Consider the following 22,431-nt stretch of genomic DNA (forward strand, 5'->3'; position numbering starts at 1 on the left):
AACACTTCAGACTTCACACTCGACTCTCCTTCTCCTCTCACTAATCCTCCTCTCCCCTCCCTTTAACCTTTTTTTCCAGAACCATGTTCCAAGAGACACCCAACATGGAAGATGTTCAGCTATAGAAGACACACTTTAATCAGATTACACTGTGAACTGTCTTCCACTCTCGAGACAAGGAGTGCCATCAAACAGGATCGCAAGTGTAGTCCACATGTCCATTGCATGATCAGAAATGCATAGTACAAGGTTGTAGCTTTGTTTAAGTTACACCAGCAGTCCAAAAGCAAAATCAATACTGGTGGTAGCAGTAGTATCAGTAGTATTATGAGTAGTAGCACTAATAGTAGTTCAAATACTACACATAGTAGCAATACTAGTACTGCCAGCAGTGGTCCTAGGAATAGTCGGACAAATAGCATCAACATTAATAGTAGCCCCAAGGCCAGTGCTAGCAATAGTAGCAATTGTAATAATACTGGTAGTTATAGCTCTGTTAATAGTACCGCAAGTACCACTACTGTTTGTGGTAGTAGCACTGTTTGGTCTATTACTATTAGTAGTTGAAGTAGTTGTTGTACTTTCCAGTACAAGTAGTTCTACATATTTTTGTAGTTGAACTATTACTACTCCTAGTACTATTAGTAATAATATTACTTCTGCTTCTTCTTTGTAGCTGTGATAGTACCACTAATAGTAGTATTACCAATTATGCCACCAGTAGAAGTATTATTGATTCCACTACTAGTGCTCATTGTATTAGTATTAGAGATGTTACCTATAGTAGCACTGCTAATATAAATACTACTATTGGTGATGGATGTACCTCTGATGACAGTAAAAGTAGTAGCACCTGTATTGGCAGTACCGATTACATTGATAGTACACAGGTGGTATCATACTTCTAATATTAGTAATACTAGAACTGCAAGAAGTATATATATCACATGACTTCCTAGCACTAATAATACTACTATTACTGCCAGCAAAATGACTAGCACTATTATTACTGCTCTTGGTATTACTGCTACTGATGGGTCCGGATTACTAAATGTGTAAAGTTGTTGAGTGAAAGTGAAAGAAAATGCAACCTTGTATTTGTCACCGTGGCTACTATAATGGATCCCCAGACTGCCTATCCTCTTCTCTGAGGCTGCTTCACACAATGGAAGCCACTCTAGCTAACAAAAAGACATACAATCTCATTACAGATAAGATAGAGAGAAAGATTTTTTGCTGGAAAATGTGCTGAAAATAAAAATAGAAAGTAGCAACACATGTCAAGTTTGTAAACATGTGATATCCCCTTAAAAGCCTGATACTATCAGTTGTATATTTATAATTACACAAAGGCTGAGAATGGTCCCAAAATCACACTTAAATATCTGCCTTGCAGAACAATGTATTGGCTATGGTATCTTCACATTGGCTCCAACCAGCATAACCATAATACAATAATGGTAATGTTAATATTGATATGATTATCATTACTACTAATACTACTCCTACTACTCGGAATGCTTCTACTACTAATACTGCAACTATTAATATTATTATAGAAAAAGAGGTACTTGCACCCCTCTGTGAGAGCAAACACACCCAAATGACCTGTTCTACGGAAAGGTAGCCACTCGAGAGTCCGCAGCCACATTTTAACTCACTGTACCATTCAAAACGGAGGAATATCCATATGTATATCAGTCTTTGTCCCGCCCACTTGAGGAGTCCAGCACCAAAATGCTAGGCAATTCTCCTCTCAACAAGAGTACCAACAGCAATCAAAGGAGTATTGCCTAGCATTTCCGTGCTGGATTGCTCAAGTGGGCGGGATAAAGACTGATATGCAAATGGATATTCCTCCTTTGTTAAATGTACAGTGAGCTAAATGTGGCTGCGGACTCTAGAGTGGGCACTTTCCCAAAGAACAGGTCATTAGGCCGTGTTCGTTCTCGCAGATGGGCGCCCATACCTCTTTTTCTATGTTTAAGGAACTTAGGGTTTGTCACCCTTAGTTACCTAGAGTTATCCATATGTGGACCCCTTGCTCACTGTGCTCAGAGAGGCACAGCTCCACGTCACTGATGAGGCCCGACTAAGCCAAAACAAGTGTCTGGGGTTGCTGTTGGTACTCTTGTTCAAAGGAGGATTGCCTAGGATTTCGTGCTGGACTGCTCAAGTGGGCGGGACAAATACTGATATGCAAATGGCTATTCCTCCTTTGTGAAAGGTACAGTGAGCTAAAATGTGGCTGCGGACTCTAGAGTGGGCACTTTCCCAAAGAACAGGTCATTAGGCCGTGTTCGTTCTCGCAGATGGGCGCCCATACCTCTTTTTCTATGTTTAAGGAACTTAGGGTTTGTCACCCTAAGTTACCTAGAGTTATCCATATGTGGACCCCTTGCTCACTGTGCTCAGAGAGGCACAGCTCCACCTCACTGATGAGGCCTGACTAAGCCAAAACACGTGTCTGGGGATGCTGCTGGTACTCTTGTTCAAAGGAGGATTGCCTAGGATTTCGGTGCTGGACTGCTCAAGTGGGCGGGACAAAGACTGATATGCAAATGGCTATTCCTCCTTTGTTAAATGTACAGTGAGCTAAATGTGGCTGCGGACTCTAGAGTGGGCACTTTCCCAAAGGACAGGTCATTAGGCCGTGTTCGTTCTCGCAGATGGGCGCCCATACCTCTTTTTCTATGTTTAAGGAACTTAGGGTCGTCACCCTAAGTACCTAGGGTTATCCAGATGTGGACCCCTTGCTCACTATGCTCAGAGAGGCACAGCTCCACCTCACTGATGAGGCCCGACTAAGCCAAAACAAGTGTCTGGGGTTGCTGTTGGTACTCTTTTTCAAAGGAGGATTGCCTAGGATTTCGGTGCTGGACTGCTCAAGTGGGCGGGACAAATACTGATATGCAAATGGCTATTCCTCCTTTGTGAAAGGTACAGAGAGCTAAAATGTGGCTGCGGACTCTAGAGTGGGCACTTTCCCAAAGAACAGGTCATTAGGCCGTGTTCATTCTCGCAGATGGGCGCCCACACCTCTTTTTCTATGTTTAAGGAACTTAGGGTTTGTCACCCTAAGTTACCTAGAGTTATCCATATGTGGACCCCTTGCTCACTGTGCTCAGAGAGGCACAGCTCCACGTCACTGATGAGGCCCGACTAAGCCAAAACAAGTGTCTGGGGTTGCTGTTGGTACTCTTGTTCAAAGGAGGATTGCCTAGGATTTCGGTGCTGGACTGCTCAAGTGGGCGGGACAAATACTGATATGCAAATGGCTATTCCTCCTTTGTGAAAGGTACAGTGAGCTAAAATGTGGCTGCGGACTCTAGAGTGGGCACTTTCCCAAAGAACAGGTCATTAGGCCGTGTTCGTTCTCGCAGATGGGCGCCCATACCTCTTTTTCTATGTTTAAGGAACTTAGGGTTTGTCACCCTAAGTTACCTAGAGTTATCCATATGTGGACCCCTTGCTCACTGTGCTCAGAGAGGCACAGCTCCACATCACTGATGAGGCCCGACTAAGCCAAAACAAGTGTCTGGGGTTGCTGTTGGTACTCTTGTTCAAAGGAGGATTGCCTAGGATTTCGGTGCTGGACTGCTCAAGTGGGCGGGACAAATACTGATATGCAAATGGCTATTCCTCCTTTGTGAAAGGTACAGTGAGCTAAAATGTGGCTGCGGACTCTAGAGTGGGCACTTTCCCAAAGAACAGGTCATTAGGCCGTGTTCGTTCTCGCAGATGGGCGCCCATACCTCTTTTTCTATGTTTAAGGAACTTAGGGTTTGTCACCCTAAGTTACCTAGAGTTATCCATATGTGGACCCCTTGCTCACTGTGCTCAGAGAGGCACAGCTCCACGTCACTGATGAGGCCCGACTAAGCCAAAACACGTGTCTGGGGATGCTGCTGGTACTCTTGTTCAAAGGAGGATTGCCTAGGATTTCGGTGCTGGACTGCTCAAGTGGGCGGGACAAAGACTGATATGAAAAAGGCTATTCCTCCTTTGTGAAAGGTACAGTGAACTAAAATGTGGCTGCAGACTCACGAGTGGGCACTTTGCCATATCACAGGTCACGAGGCTGTGCTCGTTCTCGCAGAGGGGCACTCGTACCTCTTTTTCTATTATTATGATTATTATGATTATTAATATTAATGATGCGTGCTATTATTATTATTGTATCATGTATTTGTAACATGTGGAAAGGGGATTTTCTAATTGTCTTGGAAAAATTCAAATAAGGGAACACCCCCTCAGAAAGTGCAGTGATGATGCTTTTTTGTACTGTTTTTGAGTTACAATCCTTTATGGGTATTCTTTTTGCTCTATTGCTTTAAACACTGTACATTATTGTTCTTAAGTGCTGTGCAATCGCTGGCACGAGGCAACAGTGAAAACAGGGTAAAGGTGCTTACTTCAAAGACTGATTGGCACGTGCACTACTCATGGTGAAGACTGCATCACATGTGCTTATATAGTCACCCAGCTGTAGCCTGCTGACATGTATACTTGTTTGGCTTTTCTAGCTACCTCATCCTTGAATTCACAGCTCCAACAACTGCAGCATCTTCAGCAACTTCAGCACCAACAACAACAACATCAGCAGCAACAGCATCATCAGCAGCAACAAAGCCAACAGCAGCAACAGGTGGGTCAGCACCAGCACCAGCAGCCGCAGCATCAATCACAACAGCAGCAGCAGCAACACCAACAGCAACAGCACCATCAGCAGCCAAACCAAATTCAGCCTCAAAGCCAAAACCAACAAACCCCTGTACAGCAGCCTTGCGGCTCGCCTCAGAAATCCAGCCAGTCACCAGGACGCAGCCTTCCATCACCACTTACGCCACCAAATCCACTCCAGGTACGGCCTTATTTTATTAGGGTACTGTACCATGGTACCAATTGAAAATATATGGGCAAGTAAATGAAGTCACCAAATTTATCACAGTATTTAAGCATGCATAAATCAATTTCCATTCAATATTTCTTGTGTCAAACACAGCCAGGCCGAGCAAAAAACATCTATGGAATCAATGTCGTTCAGCTGTTTGCCAAAAGCAGTTTATTAGCTGTCTGGAATTCTTCCAAAATAGCCTTCAAATGGCCTGGGTACAAGGCATTTCACTTTCAACGCGGGACACCTTCTCTAGTTTGCCAATCTTGCCATGTGTATGTATGTATGTATTTATGTGATGTAAACATAGTGTGCAAGCAGCAAAATACTGTTCAAAAGGCAGCAGCAGGTGGGCTCCTGTGATCTTTACTGCTGTGCTGTGTACACTGGCATTGTTAGAGACACCAGCTCTCCTCGCAAGTCTCCCAGTGTTAAAATGGATTTCTAAACTCTGTCCTGGTGGGCAGAAGTTTAGGAGGCCGCCCTAGTTTAGTGTAACAGGGGAACCTTCCAGACAAACCAGACCAATCGACGGTAGGTCGGCCGGCGGTCAAGACTAATGGGGTCATTCCGAGGTGGGCGATCAGGGATACCGGGCACCAGTAAGGAGACCGGTGCCGGTAATCCCCTACCACCCAATTCCGAGGTCCCTTAGTGGGAACCGTAAGGGACGTGTGGTCGGACCACACGTCCTTTACGGGTCCCTCTAAGGGGCCAGGGCGCAAATAATGGCTTGGCATTCGCGGGGGCTCAAATGGGAATGGGGAATGGTTTGTTCAATGGGGACTTACTGGTCCCTCCAGGGTCAGAATGGACTGGTAAGTCCCCATTGAACAACACCGGACTCAGTACCGGTATGGGAGGCAGCCATGGAGCTAATAGCTCCATGGCTACCGCCATACTCGGAATGACCCCTTAAGTCTCAGGAGGGTGAGAGTGATCGGAAGCCCCCAATGAGCACACACAGTAAAACTCCACAGATTACTCTTAGACAGATGTATATTAAAAATACATTTATAACAAAACACAAGTAAACCACAGTAGTAATAAAACAATTATTACACACGCTTTCACTATGTAACATATGTACAAAATGCATTTAGCCTAATGCTGATGAAAGGGGGAGAAAATAACCGCAACCTGCAACAGAAGAGGTAAGTTCAACACAGATATCGCATTAGACAGTTCTTCGAAGTCAGTCACAATTTTATGCAGTCCAGCCCAAAGAAGTGAGGAGCCTTATGCTCAATGTACAGCAGTGCATTAACAACGTGCGGTCGTGCATAAAGCAAAAAGCAAGTTCTCTTCAGCGAGCTGTAGCTGTTCAGGAAGGGGGTTGAGGCGATGAAGAATAAGGCCCTACTCCTTGGGAAAGGTCTACCCTTGCAGAAAGAGTGACCTTTGGAGTTCGGGATTAGCTGTGGAGCGCAGGCTAGCCCAGCTAATGTGAGTTTCTTTTGAGGGATTCTCGTGCCTAAAAACAGATTGATGTGCCAGGGGGCCACCGGTAAGTGATGCAAGTACTCACTGACCCTCGAAACAGTCCAGACAAAACTTTGCCAGTCTCGTCCACTTCGCTAGAAGGTTTCACCCCTGCAGTTACAGGACACTCCGTCTCTCAGTGGCTGCAGGTTGGGACGATCATCCTCGGTGGGACATATCCTTTACGCAGCTCTCAAAGAAAGGAAAAGGATAGTTCTGGTGCAGCACATCTCAGGACACGGTTGGGCAGGTCTGCAGGCACTTAGAGTGACAGTCACCCCAGCGGTTCCAGGAGTCTGCTCATTGGTTAAGGATACTTGGCTCCTTCTGTAGTTTGGTGTGAACTTCAAGTGATCAGCCTGGAATGGATGCAGATCCCCTTCTCTTATGCAATATTCGCTTTGCACCCAAATCTAGGCTAACCAATGAAAGATCTGCTCTCTTGCCTGCACGCCATACGTGGGACAGTCGTGGCCTACAGTGGTTTCAGTAATTCAGGGCTACCAGACATACTGGCACCAGTGTGTGGATTGGGACCAGACAGTCCCAGCCTCTTCCTGGGCACTAGCACACGTGACATGCAGGAACCCCTCGAAGATGCAGTTTTCGCCGGAGGCTGCATGCCCAAATAAGGAATACTGAGGTCTTCGAACTGGGTGACGGCAAAGGGACAAAATGGCAAAAGGACAGAACAAAAAGACTTTGTGGCACATTGCCTGTAAAATCTGTTTCATGCTATGGTTTCACCTGTGAGATGGTAAGTGGAATTGAGGATGTTACGCTGGATGGGTGAATGCAGACTCGGGCACAGTGCCCGTGAAAACTGTCATGCCCTCAACTGCACACGCCTAGTCACAATCTGCTCCTACAGTGCAGTGATGGTGACAGGGCCGGCCTTAAGGGCAGCAGCGCCCTGGAAGAATTGGCGCCCTCCTCCTCTTCCACCGCGCTCCCTAGTTAACAAGGGGCAGGGTAGAAGGTGGCGGTGCCATGAGGGGCCACTTTTTTTTTTTACTGTAAAAGGCCACCTGCTGTGCCTTCTGCCACAACGCCAGCTCGGGGAGCCCTTGAAAGACTCCTCCGAGCTGGTGCGGTGGGGCAAAAGGTGCCCTGGGGCCCGTGGCGCCCCGGGCTGTCGCCCGGCTCGCCCACCTCTAAGGCCTGGTCTGGATGGTGACATGTGCTGCACCCCAGGTTTGCAAATGTGTGTGGATGTGCATGGCCCTGGGTGCTTTCGGCACCATTGGGCGCCTCCTGTTGTTGGCTGTCCAGGGGGGTCAACCGGAATCTGCCCACTTGATTGATAATAACCCACCGTCACAGGGCGTACTGTCATGCTAAGATCCTGGGATCGAAAACCATTGATAAAACCAAGTTCCATGACGATGCAGGCCTTCTCCTAAAAAAGGCGCACACCACCAAAGGTGATGTGGGGATTCTTCCCCCAGTCAAGACTGCCTCCTGTAGTGTGACACACGGTTGTGGATCCATTGCTTAGGGTGATTTACCCCATTTCGGAGCAAAGTAGACCAGTCATGACATTTACCTAATCCTAGTTGCACGTGCTGATGGTCTGTCACTTTCACAGATAAGACGTAGGCCTGATTCCCACAAAGATCCCCGCCTCCTGACTGGCAACATCATCCACGAGGACTTGCCTGTGCCCGTCACCCTTCTCAGTATCTTATAGTTCATTTTCTGAGGCTATTTTCACAAGCTGGCTTTTGAATAGTTTGGGCGGGAAAACATTGGAATTGCCATAAAGCCCACTAAAATGGCTGCCGCACTGAATCCAGAAGGGGACCCGAAAATATTTGCAATTAAACGTATGAGACGGATTTACTATAGATTGTATGCAATCTTTTGTATTTTGTACCACTTCGAGTGCAGCAAAGGTGCAATCCCAGTGCAAAACCTCGGAAGACAACCACGCCAGTGGTTTCACAGCAGCAAAACGTAGCGACGGCCTTACTTTTGTTTTCGACTTGATAACAAATAGTGCAGCCGTCTGCTTGCTATTTTGTTGCCTTAAGGTCAGCTAATTTGAGAAGACAAGGGGTTGCGCGCCTGCTGTGGCGATTTGTTTGTAGTCCTTACATCAAAGTTTCGATCGATTTCCTGCAGGTCCCATTCATCCTCCCCCAGGCTGATCAAATGAATAGCTAGACAACGAGTGACAATAAGGTCTTCTACCATCTGAATCCCAGAGAGCAAACCCTTTTTGGGGCTTGTTTTACATAAATATAGCGCTGCATGAGTACAGAAGTCCCGCCACCTGATACCACTGATTTCTTTACCATCCTGTACTGCCGACTTCAGTCTTCTACTGTTTGTTTTGTATTTGTTTTCTGTGCGCCCTGAGGCCCGCGGGCATGTGGCGCGATATATGAGAATTCTAATAAATAAATAAATAAATCATCATGGAGATTTGAACACGTCTCAAGAATAGCAATGTTTCGAGCAATGAGACTTTTAAAAGCCATTTGTCTCGTAAGAACCTGCATCCCCCTTTTTCAGCAGCATCTCAAAGTGTTTGACCGGGCTGATAAACCAATTGCATACTTTGTCATCAGAAGAAATGACATGGACTTGCATCCAAATGCTGTGGCCTCCCCAGCGTTGATCTTTATGAACTAGAATGAAATGTTTTCCTGCTTGTAGGATATTAAAGCAATACCGATCAGCCGAGCTAAAGTTTGACAGGCTAAATTCAATTTCCGATTGCTTGGTATTTCTGCGGGTTTCCTCCTCCTGCATTATTCAGAATCTGTCTGCGGCAGATTAGTTTAAAACAATATAACTCAGGAAGATTGTCATGGAAGGTATGTAATTTGGAAGGATGCTTGTGTCTCTTTTCGAAAAAAAAACTCGGAAGCATGACAACCATTATTCGAAAAAAGTGCAGGAAGGCTGTCATGTCCTCGGGGAGGAAATGAAACGGAAGTGACTGGCCTGGGTGGGGTTGTTGTTAGAGAGGAAAAAATAATAACGCTGAAACAGTCTACGATAGAATTATATGTCCTGTCAACTTGCTCTTTCATTGGATTTGGAATGCATTTCCAGTTTAAATATATTGCATCGTGGATTCAAACGGTACAATTTTACAAGGGCGTGAATTGCTTTCCGCCATACCGTCATGTATGTGCATATTGTGCCATTATAAAACTGCAAAATCACGTAATGATATATTCACTGGTAGAAACAGGGGGGGCTTAGAGCCTTCTTTTTTGTTGAAGGGGGGCCTGACTCAAAAAGGCTAATAGTATAGGAAGAAAAAAGGAAGAGTCATAGGCTACCCCTAGTCTGACCATATAGAAAGGTAGGCTGAGAGAAAGCAGATAGCCAGTGTATAAATGCTGGCGAAAGAGTAGAGAGGCTGAGGAGATTACAGCAAAAACAACAATTTATTTACACATTTTTAAAAAACAATGGGTCTAAACACAAAACCTATTTAAGGGTTTCTTGAGCCAAAACCTCAACACAACATTAGTATTGTTTTTAAACGTCACAGTTTGGAATGGGTGGAGGTTAGTAACATATTAAGTGGAAAAAAAGGTTTGCATTACTACTTTGAACATATAGTAGTATTGGTTGCCGACACATAAATATGTTTCCAGTCCGGGATGGAAATATGACTTCACTTGAGCGTTGTGGTGTAGTTTAGTGAAGGGTCCGGACTTTCATCAGGACGTGGTTCAAGGGGGTGGGTATCTACAAAAGGATAGGAAAGGTTAAAATAGTGTTTAGAAAAAAGGGGGGGGGGGAAGGAGCCTCAAAAACTGCGAAGTCGGAGCCTACCTTGTGCAACGTGAACGGTTAGAATGGGTAATCATTTGAAGAAGGCCTGCGTAATGAGCTAGGCGGAACGCTGTAGCCGGAGTCTACAGGGAAAATGGATAACGGCAAGTTATCTGAGTGCAGAGAAATCTACAGGATGGCGAGCATATCATATAATTTAAAGGGTTACCTTAGTCAAAAGAGGAAATGCGAGGCTGTAAAGCGGAGACAGTTGAATGTCGTGTCCAAACGTTGATGGTACTGAAAAAATGGTGGTGACAAAGTTACTTAAGGGAAAAGTGTCCTAAAGTGCACAACCGAACACATATTGGTCAAAATAAAATAGAAATAGAAATTGATAAATGAATGAATAAACAGTGCACTATTAAGTCACTGCAGTGGGATGTTGTAAAGACTAACATATAAAGGGCGGCCTTACTGACCGTTCACGTTGCACAAGGTAGGCTCCGACCTCGCAGTTTTTGAGGCTCCTTTCCCCCCCCCCTTTTTTCTAAACACTATTTTAACCTTTCCTATCCTTTTGTAGATACCCACCCCCTTGAACCACGTCCTGATGAAAGTCCGGACCCTTCACTAAACTACACCACAACGCTCAAGTGAAGTCATATTTCCATCCCGGACTGGAAACATATTTATGTGTCGGCAACCAATACTACTATATGTTCAAAGTAGTAATGCAAACCTTTTTTTCCACTTAATATGTTACTAACCTCCACCCATTCCAAACTGTGACGTTTAAAAACAATACTAATGTTGTGTTGAGGTTTTGGCTCAAGAAACCCTTAAATAGGTTTTGTGTTTAGACCCATTGTTTTTTAAAAATGTGTAAATAAATTGTTGTTTTTGCTGTAATCTCCTCAGCCTCTCTACTCTTTCGCCAGCATTTATACACTGGCTATCTGCTTTCTCTCAGCCTACCTTTCTATATGGTCAGACTAGGGGTAGCCTATGACTCTTCCTTTTTTCTTCCTATGATATATTCACTGCCATGTATTTCGTCATGAGACCTGATTATTTGCATTGCAGCTAGACATAAGGGCCTTCGCTTAGGGAACGGGTTGGGTCCCCTTGGCTGCAGAGGACTAAGCTTCATCAGCAGGAGTGATCCCACACTGGGTGCCTTTACCTTTCATATGTATCTCCGGCTTCTATCAATATCATGGCACAATTGGTGAGGCTGCTCTGTTCTACTCAGATGACAATAGTGCGATCTTAGCCTTCAAGGGAAGCTGCCATATGTTTGATGGTTCTCTGTGATCACCTCAAAAATAATTAAACTAATACAATTTAGTGGGATTTGTTTTCTTGAATTCAAATTGCCAGCAAATATATGCGGTGGAGACACCCCACAGCCCCCCTCCCACTTTTCCCTAACTTCATTATAACGATTACCCACCACCTCCCCCCATATATTTGTGACCAAATTCGATTAAAAAAAAATCATCTTGGATTAATTCTTCCACGATGTAACTAACCTCCCTATCCCATGCTTGATTACATTCAGTGTAAGAGGGAACCCCGATGTTCCAGAGTGCCTTCTCACCTCATTTTACAAGGGGAAAACATTACCAATGTTGCTCAACCCCCAACATTATTTCCATTGCAACGTATGCTTGGTTTAAACAACATTGCTCTGGGTTGTCCATGTCCTGAGGGACTTTCATTAATTCATCTTTTATAGCGCACTCAATACCGGAGACCACTAAGTGAGGGAATTGGGATTCGAAGCTGTGTTGCTCTGCGTTGTCTTGTTTCCAAGACAAACATGTTGCCCCTCAGCTATCCTCCCATCCCTTCACTTAAAAGTATGATAACAATTTCAAGCAAGCAAGGCTAACTCCGCCTCAAAAACCTTCCTGATACTCAAGTATTGCTCCAGGACCAATTTCAGATGTTCCTTTGTTGCCGTTGTTATATGCTGCACATACGAGAGTCCCGGGAAGCCTAACGTGTGAGTTCTTTCACGTGCCAGAAATCACCTCAGAGCTAACGAGTGAGTTGTTACGGAGTCTAAACTCATCCCAGTATCTGCTACGGAAGTCTTTGATGGAAACCCCAATTCTAGAACCAAATCCATGTCCCTCCCTAACCCCTAAATTGGAGAGGTGCAACTTAAAATCACAATAACCGTTCTAAGAGCAAACCTCAATACTATCCGTTGACTTTATAAAGTGCCCCATTCAGCATGAGCAACTCATTGATGAGTCCTTACTCCCTTCAGACGACTAGCTTAGGAGTGGCTTAATTACCTGCAATAGAATCCTTCTAAGTTCTGAAAGAAACCCTATCTATATTCCATTTTAAACTGCATTCTTTGAGCAAGTGCAATCTTAGGACGGTCTCTCGTTTGTGCCAATCTGCATAAGGGGCGTACGGTTTAAGAGGTGGCGTGGTGGGTTGGTGGGACTGTAGTCCGTGCCTGTTGGGACTCAGTCTTTTATGGAGGAGAATTGTTGGAACGTTTGGGCACAAGCATGTCCCAATAGAGAAGAATCTTCTCCGTAAGAAACGTTTGGGTGTCCACATTACCATCTCCATCAAATCTGTTTCTTTAGAGGTGTGTATTAGCCCTATCAGTGATCTTATAGGATTGCCCCCCCTCCACTGGATCTACCTGTAGAACAATGCTGAGGGTCCATTCTCTTGGAAAGTACTAATGGACACTTTGTCCTTGCGTGGAGCCGGCAACATACCCTGGCTGGTGTATGTGAAAACATCATTAAATTCAATCGGGCTTAGATTCTTTTTCGGTAGTGCCTTATGCTCCTTGACACTTCTTTTCATGTGATTGACCTGAGTGAGGTCAATGCCATGGGGGAATGGGCACATCTGCCCGGTGTGGAATCTACCATGAACTTTATGCCCCATCCTCAATCTCATACAGCATGTTAGTGGGCCACTCACACTGCTGGGCATAGCCTTGATGTTATCGTTGGCACTCACTAGCTAATTGTGCCTCCTCTTAAATGGTCTGACCACCTCCTCATTCTTTTCTCTATCAAAATGCCATGTTTCTTGTCCCCTCGCTTTTATATTCTCCTTCTAGTCTTACCGACCCTTGGAAGAATGTCTCTTTCTTACTCCTTCCCCATTGCTTCATCTTGATGCAGAAGGTTCATTGACCAATTGGATATTTGATGCACTTTACTCATTGGTACCTATAAAAAAAGTCTCATGTCCTACTGAACTTACTCACTGCAAACACTTGACTCAAGCACTTGACGATATTAAGATGGCTAAAAAAGGCGCTTAATGTGCCTGGCATTGCACTTACCATCTGGATGCTAAATTGAACTATATTCTTAAACTTAGTTACAGCAAGAAGGCTATTTGTGAAGCCAAGCACGTGTATAATTCCACACGTAGTGAGCAATTTAATAATGTTCAGAAATAACTTTTCCTTATCTTCAATGATCTGTCTTCTCTGCTTGCTGCTTCCTCCCTCCCCGCGCGAAGCTCTCTAAACTCTTTTAGGGCAAGGTATTCCAGATTTGGGCTATGATAGCCTCTTCTCCTTGCAATGCAGCTCGCGTATGTCCCCATAAAATACCGGGCCCGTCTTCTTCACTTAATTGATTCTCCGTTATCACACGTGAAGCCCTCGTAGAAATGTTTTCTGGGCAGAAGTCTGTTTCCCCCCTGGATCTATGCCTAGTGAGGTTCCTTAGGTGTTGCCCTATTCTTCTTCATCTGATCATGTAACCGAGTAATTTAAGAAAGCGGTTTTATCTCTTCTATTGAAATGGAAACCCTGGTTTGGATTCAATTGTCTCCTCTAATTTTACCCTGTTTCTCTTCTCCTGCTCCTTAGTACATTTTTGCAGACTGCAGTCACTGCGCAACTTATTTATATGACCCTCCAGACTGGATTTGGTCCGGGCAAAGACACAGAGTCTGTCTTACTTGCTGTGCTTGATGATATGAGAGCAAACTGCTGATTTGGGAGGTGCTGCTGGCTTCGTCATGCCTGACCTTTCGGTGACATTTAAAAGATTTGCTGAGATGTTTAGCTTTTCTTTGTTAACTTTCTATACTTTGGTCTTCCTTTTATACTGCGGAGGCATCCCCAACTTCTTCCAAAAGCAGCAGCCCGCCTCATGTCTGGAGTACATCGCGTTGTTCCCACTACCCAATTTTGTAATGCACTTTGTCGGCTTCCAGTGGCTCAGTGGATACACTTAATATTCTTTGCACCGTTCACCTATGTCTCTCTGACACTGCTCCTTCTTTTATTGTAGGAATAATTTTCCCTTCTGGGTGTTCCAGAACACGTTACTCTCCTCATATTTGCTAGCGGTCCCTAAAGTTAAAAGTGCTCGTAAAGCTGGCACCTCATTTTCAGTACGGGCGCCAGCACTCTGGAACTCTCTCCTACCTGAACTTCAGCTTCCAAGTTCCAACTTCTCTTTTCATCGCAACCGTAAGCCCTGGGTGTTGACCAAGGCATTCGGATGTTGGTGCTATCTGAAGTTCCTCTGGTTCTACATCACTACTGCATCCTCCTCACATCACATTACCTAATCTCCTTGAATCGTAGCACTAGAAAACCACTCTTCAGGTAGTCGTGTGCTCAATGAATGTAAGTACATGAACATGGACAAACTCTCTGCCTTGACCTTTGTGGACATGATGGTGGCCAAGGACAACTTTCTATCCAATGGGTTTGCATCCGCATGGGTGACTCAGCGTAGCCGGTATTGATCTAGTACCTGATCAATCCAGCTGCAAGCGGACACCCGTCTGACTTGTCCAGTGTCTCGTGCCCCACTGGCTGTGCCCTTCTAACCACAAGAAGATTAAAAGTCCTCACATAGAAGAAGCTGACTAGTAACTGGAAGGGGCATTAAGTTACGGTTCATGTGACGGCTCACGTCTGAGAACTCTAGAACACTTCATTTTATTCTATCCTTGGCAAAGGGTGATGCGGAAATCCATGACTCCGACCCATCATGGCTAAGCATAAGCTGTTTGAGTGGTGTGCAGCTTTTATATTCCTGACCAAAGCACAGGGCCCTGATTTCTTAATGGCCCTATCAAATGTCTAGATTGTGGCCCTTATTTGGTAGGGTATACCGGTCCACCCCGGTAGCTTATGTGCGTGTGTTTTTATTGCATTGTATTTTTATTAGCGTTTTATCGTATTTTATGTACTTTTGTACCTGGATATTTTGTAAGTCATTAATGGCTTTCCTGAAATAAACAGATGGGAGTGGATGCAGTACAGTAATCTTTGATTATAACCTAGGCAAATACTATTGCAGTAGTCCATTTCTACTCCTGCAAAAATACCATTAAATGCAGCCACATGTCCCTCTGGGAAAAAGGGCTAGCTTGTTAGGAATAGCTAACCTTATGATTGCTTGCATCCAGCTACTCTATTCACTTGTCTCTATGGGACATTTCCATTGAAGAAACAGCCTAATTTATTTATTTATTTGTTTTGGCATTTATAAAGCACGCCGAACCCGGGGGCATCTGGGCGCTGGTTACATGGGGTGTTGGTTACAGCAGGTTGCAGTCATAGGTGGTATAATAGTTACAGATAATGGTTGTACAAGTTATTGGCTTAAGTGGTACATGAAGGCTTAGTTACAGCAAGGTTACAGGCATAGTTAGTACAATAGTTACGGGTAAGGTTGTAAGAGTTCTTGGCATAAGTGGTACATGTTGTCTGCAGCAATGTTTCTAGTCGGGGTCTGGGTGGAAAGAGATAGATGTGTTAAGTTTACATTTTGGAGGTCTTGTGAGAAGAGCCAAGTTTTGAGGCCTTTGCGAAAGGACCGGTAGGGGTCATCCGATCTTAAGGCCAGAGAGAGAGCCTTGTGTCTTGACATGCTGCGGGAGTTTGCTGTAAACTCCATACCCTTGAAAAAGAGGGTAGTTAGAGGATATGTGTCTATCTTGTGACTGGTGCCGGTAGTTTGAATTTATCTTCCATGCCATGTTACATCACTCCAAAGGTACAGTTTCACTGTGCAGTGCCAGAGTGTGGACCCCTGCAAGGAGAATGCACAGCTGACTTCCTTCAGCATAAGAATGAGAACCTAGACTCATTCAAACCACTTTCTAATGGAGTGATTGCAGATAGATGTGAACAAGGTTGTAGGCAGTGTCTGAACCTGGGGAACACCCTGCAATGTTCTTGAAATTGCTGGCCAGGGTGTCCATGATAATTGGGGTTCTTCATAACTTCTCCGTAAGTCATGTCTGAATCCATTTTTCACGATCTAAAATGTTTAAACCGTTCAAAGACAATATTGTGGTCTACGGTAGCAACGGCAACAGGTATATGTACGAGAACCTGGAAAACGGTTCAGACCTCCTCTGTTCTCTTTAGGAGGCTCTCTCATCCATCTTCCGGAGTCGCTTCTCTTCCTCTACCGGGTAGGGATACAGGATACGAGTTCCCGAAGTAGACAGAAGGATCACCAGCGACAAAGTCATTTCAAAGTGCTGAGAAGCTGCAACCATATGGTAGAAAGCACTACATGAAACATTCATCTTTTTTTCAGTGAAAGCATGTTGAGGCATTTAAGCATGTTGTGGCTGCGGAAGGGATCGGTTTGGGTATGTCCTCATCCAAGATTGGCATACCTGTTTCTGTGTACTGTTGTCTAAAAGCAATGAGAAAAAAAGTAGGTAGTTCTATGAAGCAGTTTACTCGGTGCGGCGCTCGTATATACTCCAAATATATTTATTTATTGAAAATAGTGCCAGCATGCTAGTAGAGGGTGCTGTGAATAGCAAAATGTGTGGCGAAAAGGTACCAAGGATTGGGAATTGTGGGGAAAGGAGTGTATCACCATCACCTTGCAGATCATCCATGAACCCTGGCATACAAAGAATTTCTTGACCAATCATTTGGTAAGCTGATATTCATCATAGATGCAAGCTAGGTTTAGGGTTGCTGTTTGAGTGTTTGAACATTGGGAAGAAAAGACACAATGTGCTTCTAAAAAATGAATCTATTTTAAGATGCTTGCTTCATTGCTTGGAGTGGAACCCAAAAAAAGGGCCTTGTAAACTACTCCCAGCCCATGTCCAAGTCCGTGCGTTAGTACACAAGGAGAAGTATTTCACGTCTGAATACGGTTTTCAAGGAATGCAGAATTTATGCACAGGTGAATTGCCTATGGCGCCGAAAAGTGGGCTTACTCTTTGAGGTCTGCGGCAGTCAATGCAGAGAAAGGGATCAACGACCAATCAGTGCATTCCTTTTTGCTGTTTTGCTGAGAGAAAGAAAGAGAGAGAGAGAGAGAGAGATACAGGATACGAGTTCCCGAAGTAGACAGAAGGATCACCAGCAACAAAGTCATTTCAAAGTGCCGAGAAGCTGCAACCGTATGGTAGAAAGCACTACATGAAACATTCATCTTTTTGCAGCAGGACTTGGAGCCCGAATCCTGCGGGTTTTTGAGAATCAGGTGCATTTTCCTTGGCATCATGGCCCTACTTTTTTGCCAGCTAAATTGAAATAGGTATAGGCCGGGCCTTCAGCTAAGAGGAGATGGGATAGTGTGTTGGATGTGGTCTAGAGTAGCTTCAAGCAAGCTAATAGATAGACTATATTGTATATATTTTGTGTGTATATTCAGACAAGTAATAGAACGTCCTTCTGTTTAGTCATAGTTATTGGACCTGAGGAAGGGCAACCACATGAAACATGCCTAAATAACAGGCTGTCTGTACATGTGCTTGCATTGTGGGCATTGTAGTCCAGGGAATTAAATCTCAATCCCTACAGTACATCTGGAAAGTAAACCTTTTTGAAATTCACAACTAAACTTCATCTTTGGAGATCTCTTCTTGAATGTGCCTGTTAGGTAAGATTTGGTGCAGTCACACTGTGTGAGACTACACAACACTTAGCTGCTTGTTATTAGGTAACCCGCCTTTTGGTATAGGTCTGTACTACACAAGTTGGTAGTGTGACTGAGCAGCCAGGCCTATCTCAAGAGGGGTACATGTGAGCTGTAGAGCTGTAGCATTGACATTCATAAATACAAGCATCCAAGTAACAATTATACACAAGGTTTCAGTTATAAATATTTATTTATTTAGCATCAATTTTTAAATAGGTGTTCTTTAAAAAGCACCTGGAGGTGCCTTCATTCACAAGGACAGTAATGGCATTTATAGATCACTAGTTATACTTCGCAGACTAAACAGGTTCTCAATATATGTGAGGACAATTGAATCATCCAATAAAATATAGACAAGCCTTTCCCAGCAATATCAGTCTAAAACAAGTTACTTCCTGTGAGGGACATACATATCGAAGTCAATGGACTAGAATAGTCTGCAGGGAGCCAAGAGAGCCAAAGTCAATTGGTGCACAGTCTATGAAGCAGAGGCACTTCATAGATAATAAAAGTCTTGCACAAAGCTAGAGAGTTTTGTAGAAATCACTTGTAAGGTCAAAAGTTGTAAAGTCTGTGAAAGGAGAGCTGTAATCAACTGACAATGCAAATCTCAACTGAGAAGAGCACAGCCAAAAAGACCATGAGGTAAGTACCCAACTTCTAAACAGTACCTCTGGTTTGAAGAAGAGGGGTCCAGCTGGAATTTGTCCTGTTGCAGCGATGCAGACCCTGGGTTCCTTAGCCTCAGTTGTGGAGACAAGAGGGAGGACGTCTGGAGAGCTCCTGAAGTAGCAATTTGGATGTCGTCGGCAACTACGGGCTCTTTTCGGATCACTTTGCGGTTTCATCGCTCGGTAAACAGCACCACCGTGGATCTCGGATACCGGTTGGGCTTCCTTCACTCCTTGGGTCCTGCACTCTGGTGAGGGGACTCAAGCTCTGGTCGTCCTGCTTCTGGATGGTCCTTACGAGACTCCTGGAGCTTCGGGCTAGCTTTCAGACATTGCACTCAACTACAGATTTCTAGACTGCTGGCACTCGGCTCTTGCAGCAGCAAAGAAGTACAGCCAATCAGAGAAAATGGTCCAGTGGAGTTTGTCTCGGGGTTAGTTGGTCCCACTAACTCAAGTGAAGAAGTCGTCCCTTCGGAGCTTCTCTTGTCGCTCAGAAAGAGGAGTTTCAGCACAGCAGCAGGGCTTCACTGGGCAATTCAAAGGTCCAGGAGGATGCAGCAAGCTTTGTCCACGGCTTCTTCATCAGGTCTTTCTTCCAGTGGTCGACTTTGTCTCTAGTCCCAAAACCCTCGCCTTTTAAGCAGGTTTCTCCCATTCATGCACAGCCTCGGCTGTCAATCACACAGCAGGGTGGCTGTGCACAGCCAGCCAGCCAATCAGGACTTATTGCATTCAGGCATTCCTAAAGACAAAGGACAGGGGAGTTTCAGGGACCTCCCTCACTTCCTTCCTTTCCAGACATACTGAAGCCAGAGGCGGTCTTCAGGGCTGAAGCCCGCCAAAGGCAAAATGAAGAAAGGGCTCAACTTGGCCTCGACGTACAGAGTAAAACCCAAGCAAGACCTCACAAACAGAAAACGGTGAAAAAAGAAGACTGGGGCCATTTTGACAAAAATGGTCACCCGTGGGTGCTATACTGCAGCCAAGGTTCAGCATGTGGAAGAAAAGCACAATGGTAGGAAAATGAAACCACTGCAACCAGCCATTTAAAATAGTGAGGGTAACTTAAAAAATGTTACATGAGAATGTAGGATAAGGGGCTACTAGGTATTCCCCCAGCACTCCACATAAGAAGGGGTGTGGTGGACCTACAAAGATAGAAGGTAAGTAATGTCAACTTCACTTTACTGTTCTTGGGAACTGTAGTTTACACAAGAAAAGGTATTCAAACCTTATGAGAAATCTAAAGGATTTCTCTGTGACACTGCAGTGAAGGTGCTGTGTGTCACCATACAAAAAGTAGATGCCTCTGCAGTTTGTCAGACTTCAAAATAAGTCCAGCAAAAGAGCGTGGGAGGATCTGAGCACAAAAATGAAAATTCTCCCTAACAGTGTCCAACTACATGTGTCACATTCACATGTACTCAAAGGATAAGTAGTTCATCTGAGGAAAGATTAACATGGTCCGCATCTACAGCTTTCCATTCTGCTTTCTCTGGGACAAACTCTCACTTACTCATTGGCTGGGTGTGGTCAGACCAGAACATGGGGAGAGCAAATTCTCCATTACTCCAGATAGAGGCTTGGAGTTGGTGCCATGAGATGTGTGCGACTAATGTGTTTTGTCGCTGGAATTGAACTAGATAAGCATCCTCTGTCCAAAACATAGATGAGATGATGCACATAATAGGGTGATTTCAGAGTTAATAATGATTCACAACTTCACGCCAGAAGCAATACTAAAATAAAAATGGCATCTACATTTAGTTAAAACCACTTAATACAAGCTGTTGCCATGGCATTTGCTAATACACTGTATTTCCCTCCAATTGTGTTTGTTGTTTAAGGGACTGTGATAGATACATATTTTGGGAAACATGAACAACTAGTATTTTACTGGAGTCCAGATGAGCAAGGCGAAGGCGACTTCATCCACTAAAATGCTAGTTGCCAACATGTAGTTAATTAACTTTGGAAGACAAATGCACCGACGCACCAAAGCATAGTCATTTGGAACGGTTGTAATTGTGGTAAAATAGACTTGTTATTTAATCAGTTAAATTGAGTCTTTGAATGTGTTTATGGTCATGGTTTTTAAGCCTTAATGGTCATATGCTCTTTAAATGACATTCTGAAGGAAAATATGTATGGAGGCATGACCTCATTAAGAGTTGGGTGGTGCAGGTAAAATGTGGCGGTAATGCCATTACTGCTGAATTACTGCACCACACAACTTTGAGTTTGGCAGAAAGTTGAAGGATTCACCTCCAGCTATGAGCTGGAGCTAAATGCAACACCATTCCACCAAATCTTGGCGGAATTACTGCCTAAGATTTACCACTGCAGTATTATCACCGAAATCCCCCATGGAGTACTACGGACTCCAATGAAATGGGGACTAACACTGCCACTGCCACTTGTAATCTGGCGGTAATACCACTGGACCAAGTGGTGGTAATGGTTTCACAGTTTGGTGGTATCTCCGTGGATTTATCGCTGAGATACCCCTGAACCTATAATGAGCCTGTCTACAAACACAAATGCAAAGTGTTACCAATTCAAACTCTAAATTCCTCCATGTATTACATTTATGAGGGTTGACATAATCCTACCAAATCAAATTTTGTGGCGTCAAAGCCAATAGACATGTACACTTGTGGAGTCAACATAAATCACACTGCAGTTGCCGTTAACACCCACACCCACACATACTTTCTAACTATGCATAGTTGTGCGTCTCAAAAGGCCAGGGAATTAAAATGCAAGTGTAGATGGTCACCTATGAAGTACTGGTCATAAACATGTAGGCACAGACTTAACATACTTATGCGTGTACATTCCATGACAGCCGGTAGGTAGGTAGCATGAAGAAGAGAGCCTGAATCCCTGAAAAATCCAATATATTATTTCCAAAAATCTTAGCCATCGACACTTTGACACCTCACCTTCCCTGGGTTGAAGCTCCCTCTCCTCTCCCTACGTCAGCTGGCCTCTCCATGGCTAACCTGAACCCACAGCCTCCATACTTACATGGTGCCTGGAAGTCGTGCATGGAGCTCATTACTGTAGCCTATTGCTGCTTTATGGGGGCACCCATCACTTGTGCTCAGTGTCCAGGGGGGGGGGACACACAGGATGATCTGATCGAGAAGAGGAAGGAAATCACCCCCCCATGGCTGCTTATGTCTTACTAGAAAAATTAGAAAGCGCTATCCCGCCGTCTTCATAGTGATGATGCAATATGTCTTGTACAGCTTCCACAAGATGCCAATTGCAATTATTCAGCTTTCTGAATGATGTGCCAGGATGTTGTGGCAAAGGATTATGGAATTCACCAATCAACTGCTTTGACATTAGGGAGACCACGAATTTTCTCTGCCATGTTTTAAAAAAAAATCCTTTTGGGGTTGCTGTGTGAGCGGAGATGGAACCTGGCATTTTTGTATACCTGGGATTTTATGTATTGGTGTATATAGTCCCCTCATGCCTTCCCTTTAGACCTGATGCAATGGAAGCAGAGGGCAGCAGATCAGGGGCCTGGAAGGCAGCGCGGGGGAGGGGGCAATGCACAGCATAGAATTAAAGATGAGTACCGTTTAACTCTGGGCATATTGGAGCTCTGAATTCTGTATGACATCCTAGACGACCCAAGGTTCACTCTCATCATCTTCAGGTGTGACTCGGGGCCCTTCGGTTGAATATATCCCGTAGTTGATAG

General features: G+C 44.5%; 1 protein-coding gene across 4 annotated transcripts in view; it reads left to right on the forward strand.

The window, feature by feature from the left end:
* POU6F2 (POU class 6 homeobox 2) overlaps window positions 1–22,431 on the forward strand; it is an 867,009-nt gene that overhangs the window by 549,120 nt on the left and 295,458 nt on the right. For all 4 annotated transcript variants that reach the window (XM_069613281.1, XM_069613283.1, XM_069613284.1 and 1 more), the window contains one exon: window positions 4,527–4,864. In XM_069613281.1, the coding sequence (XP_069469382.1) occupies window positions 4,527–4,864 (338 nt within the window). The remainder of the gene's footprint in view (window positions 1–4,526; window positions 4,865–22,431) is intronic.

The sequence above is a fragment of the Ambystoma mexicanum genome, chromosome 5p (genome assembly GCF_040938575.1).
Source record: "Ambystoma mexicanum isolate Mex_15411 chromosome 5p, UKY_AmexF1_1, whole genome shotgun sequence".
Lineage (NCBI taxonomy): Eukaryota > Metazoa > Chordata > Amphibia > Caudata > Ambystomatidae > Ambystoma > Ambystoma mexicanum.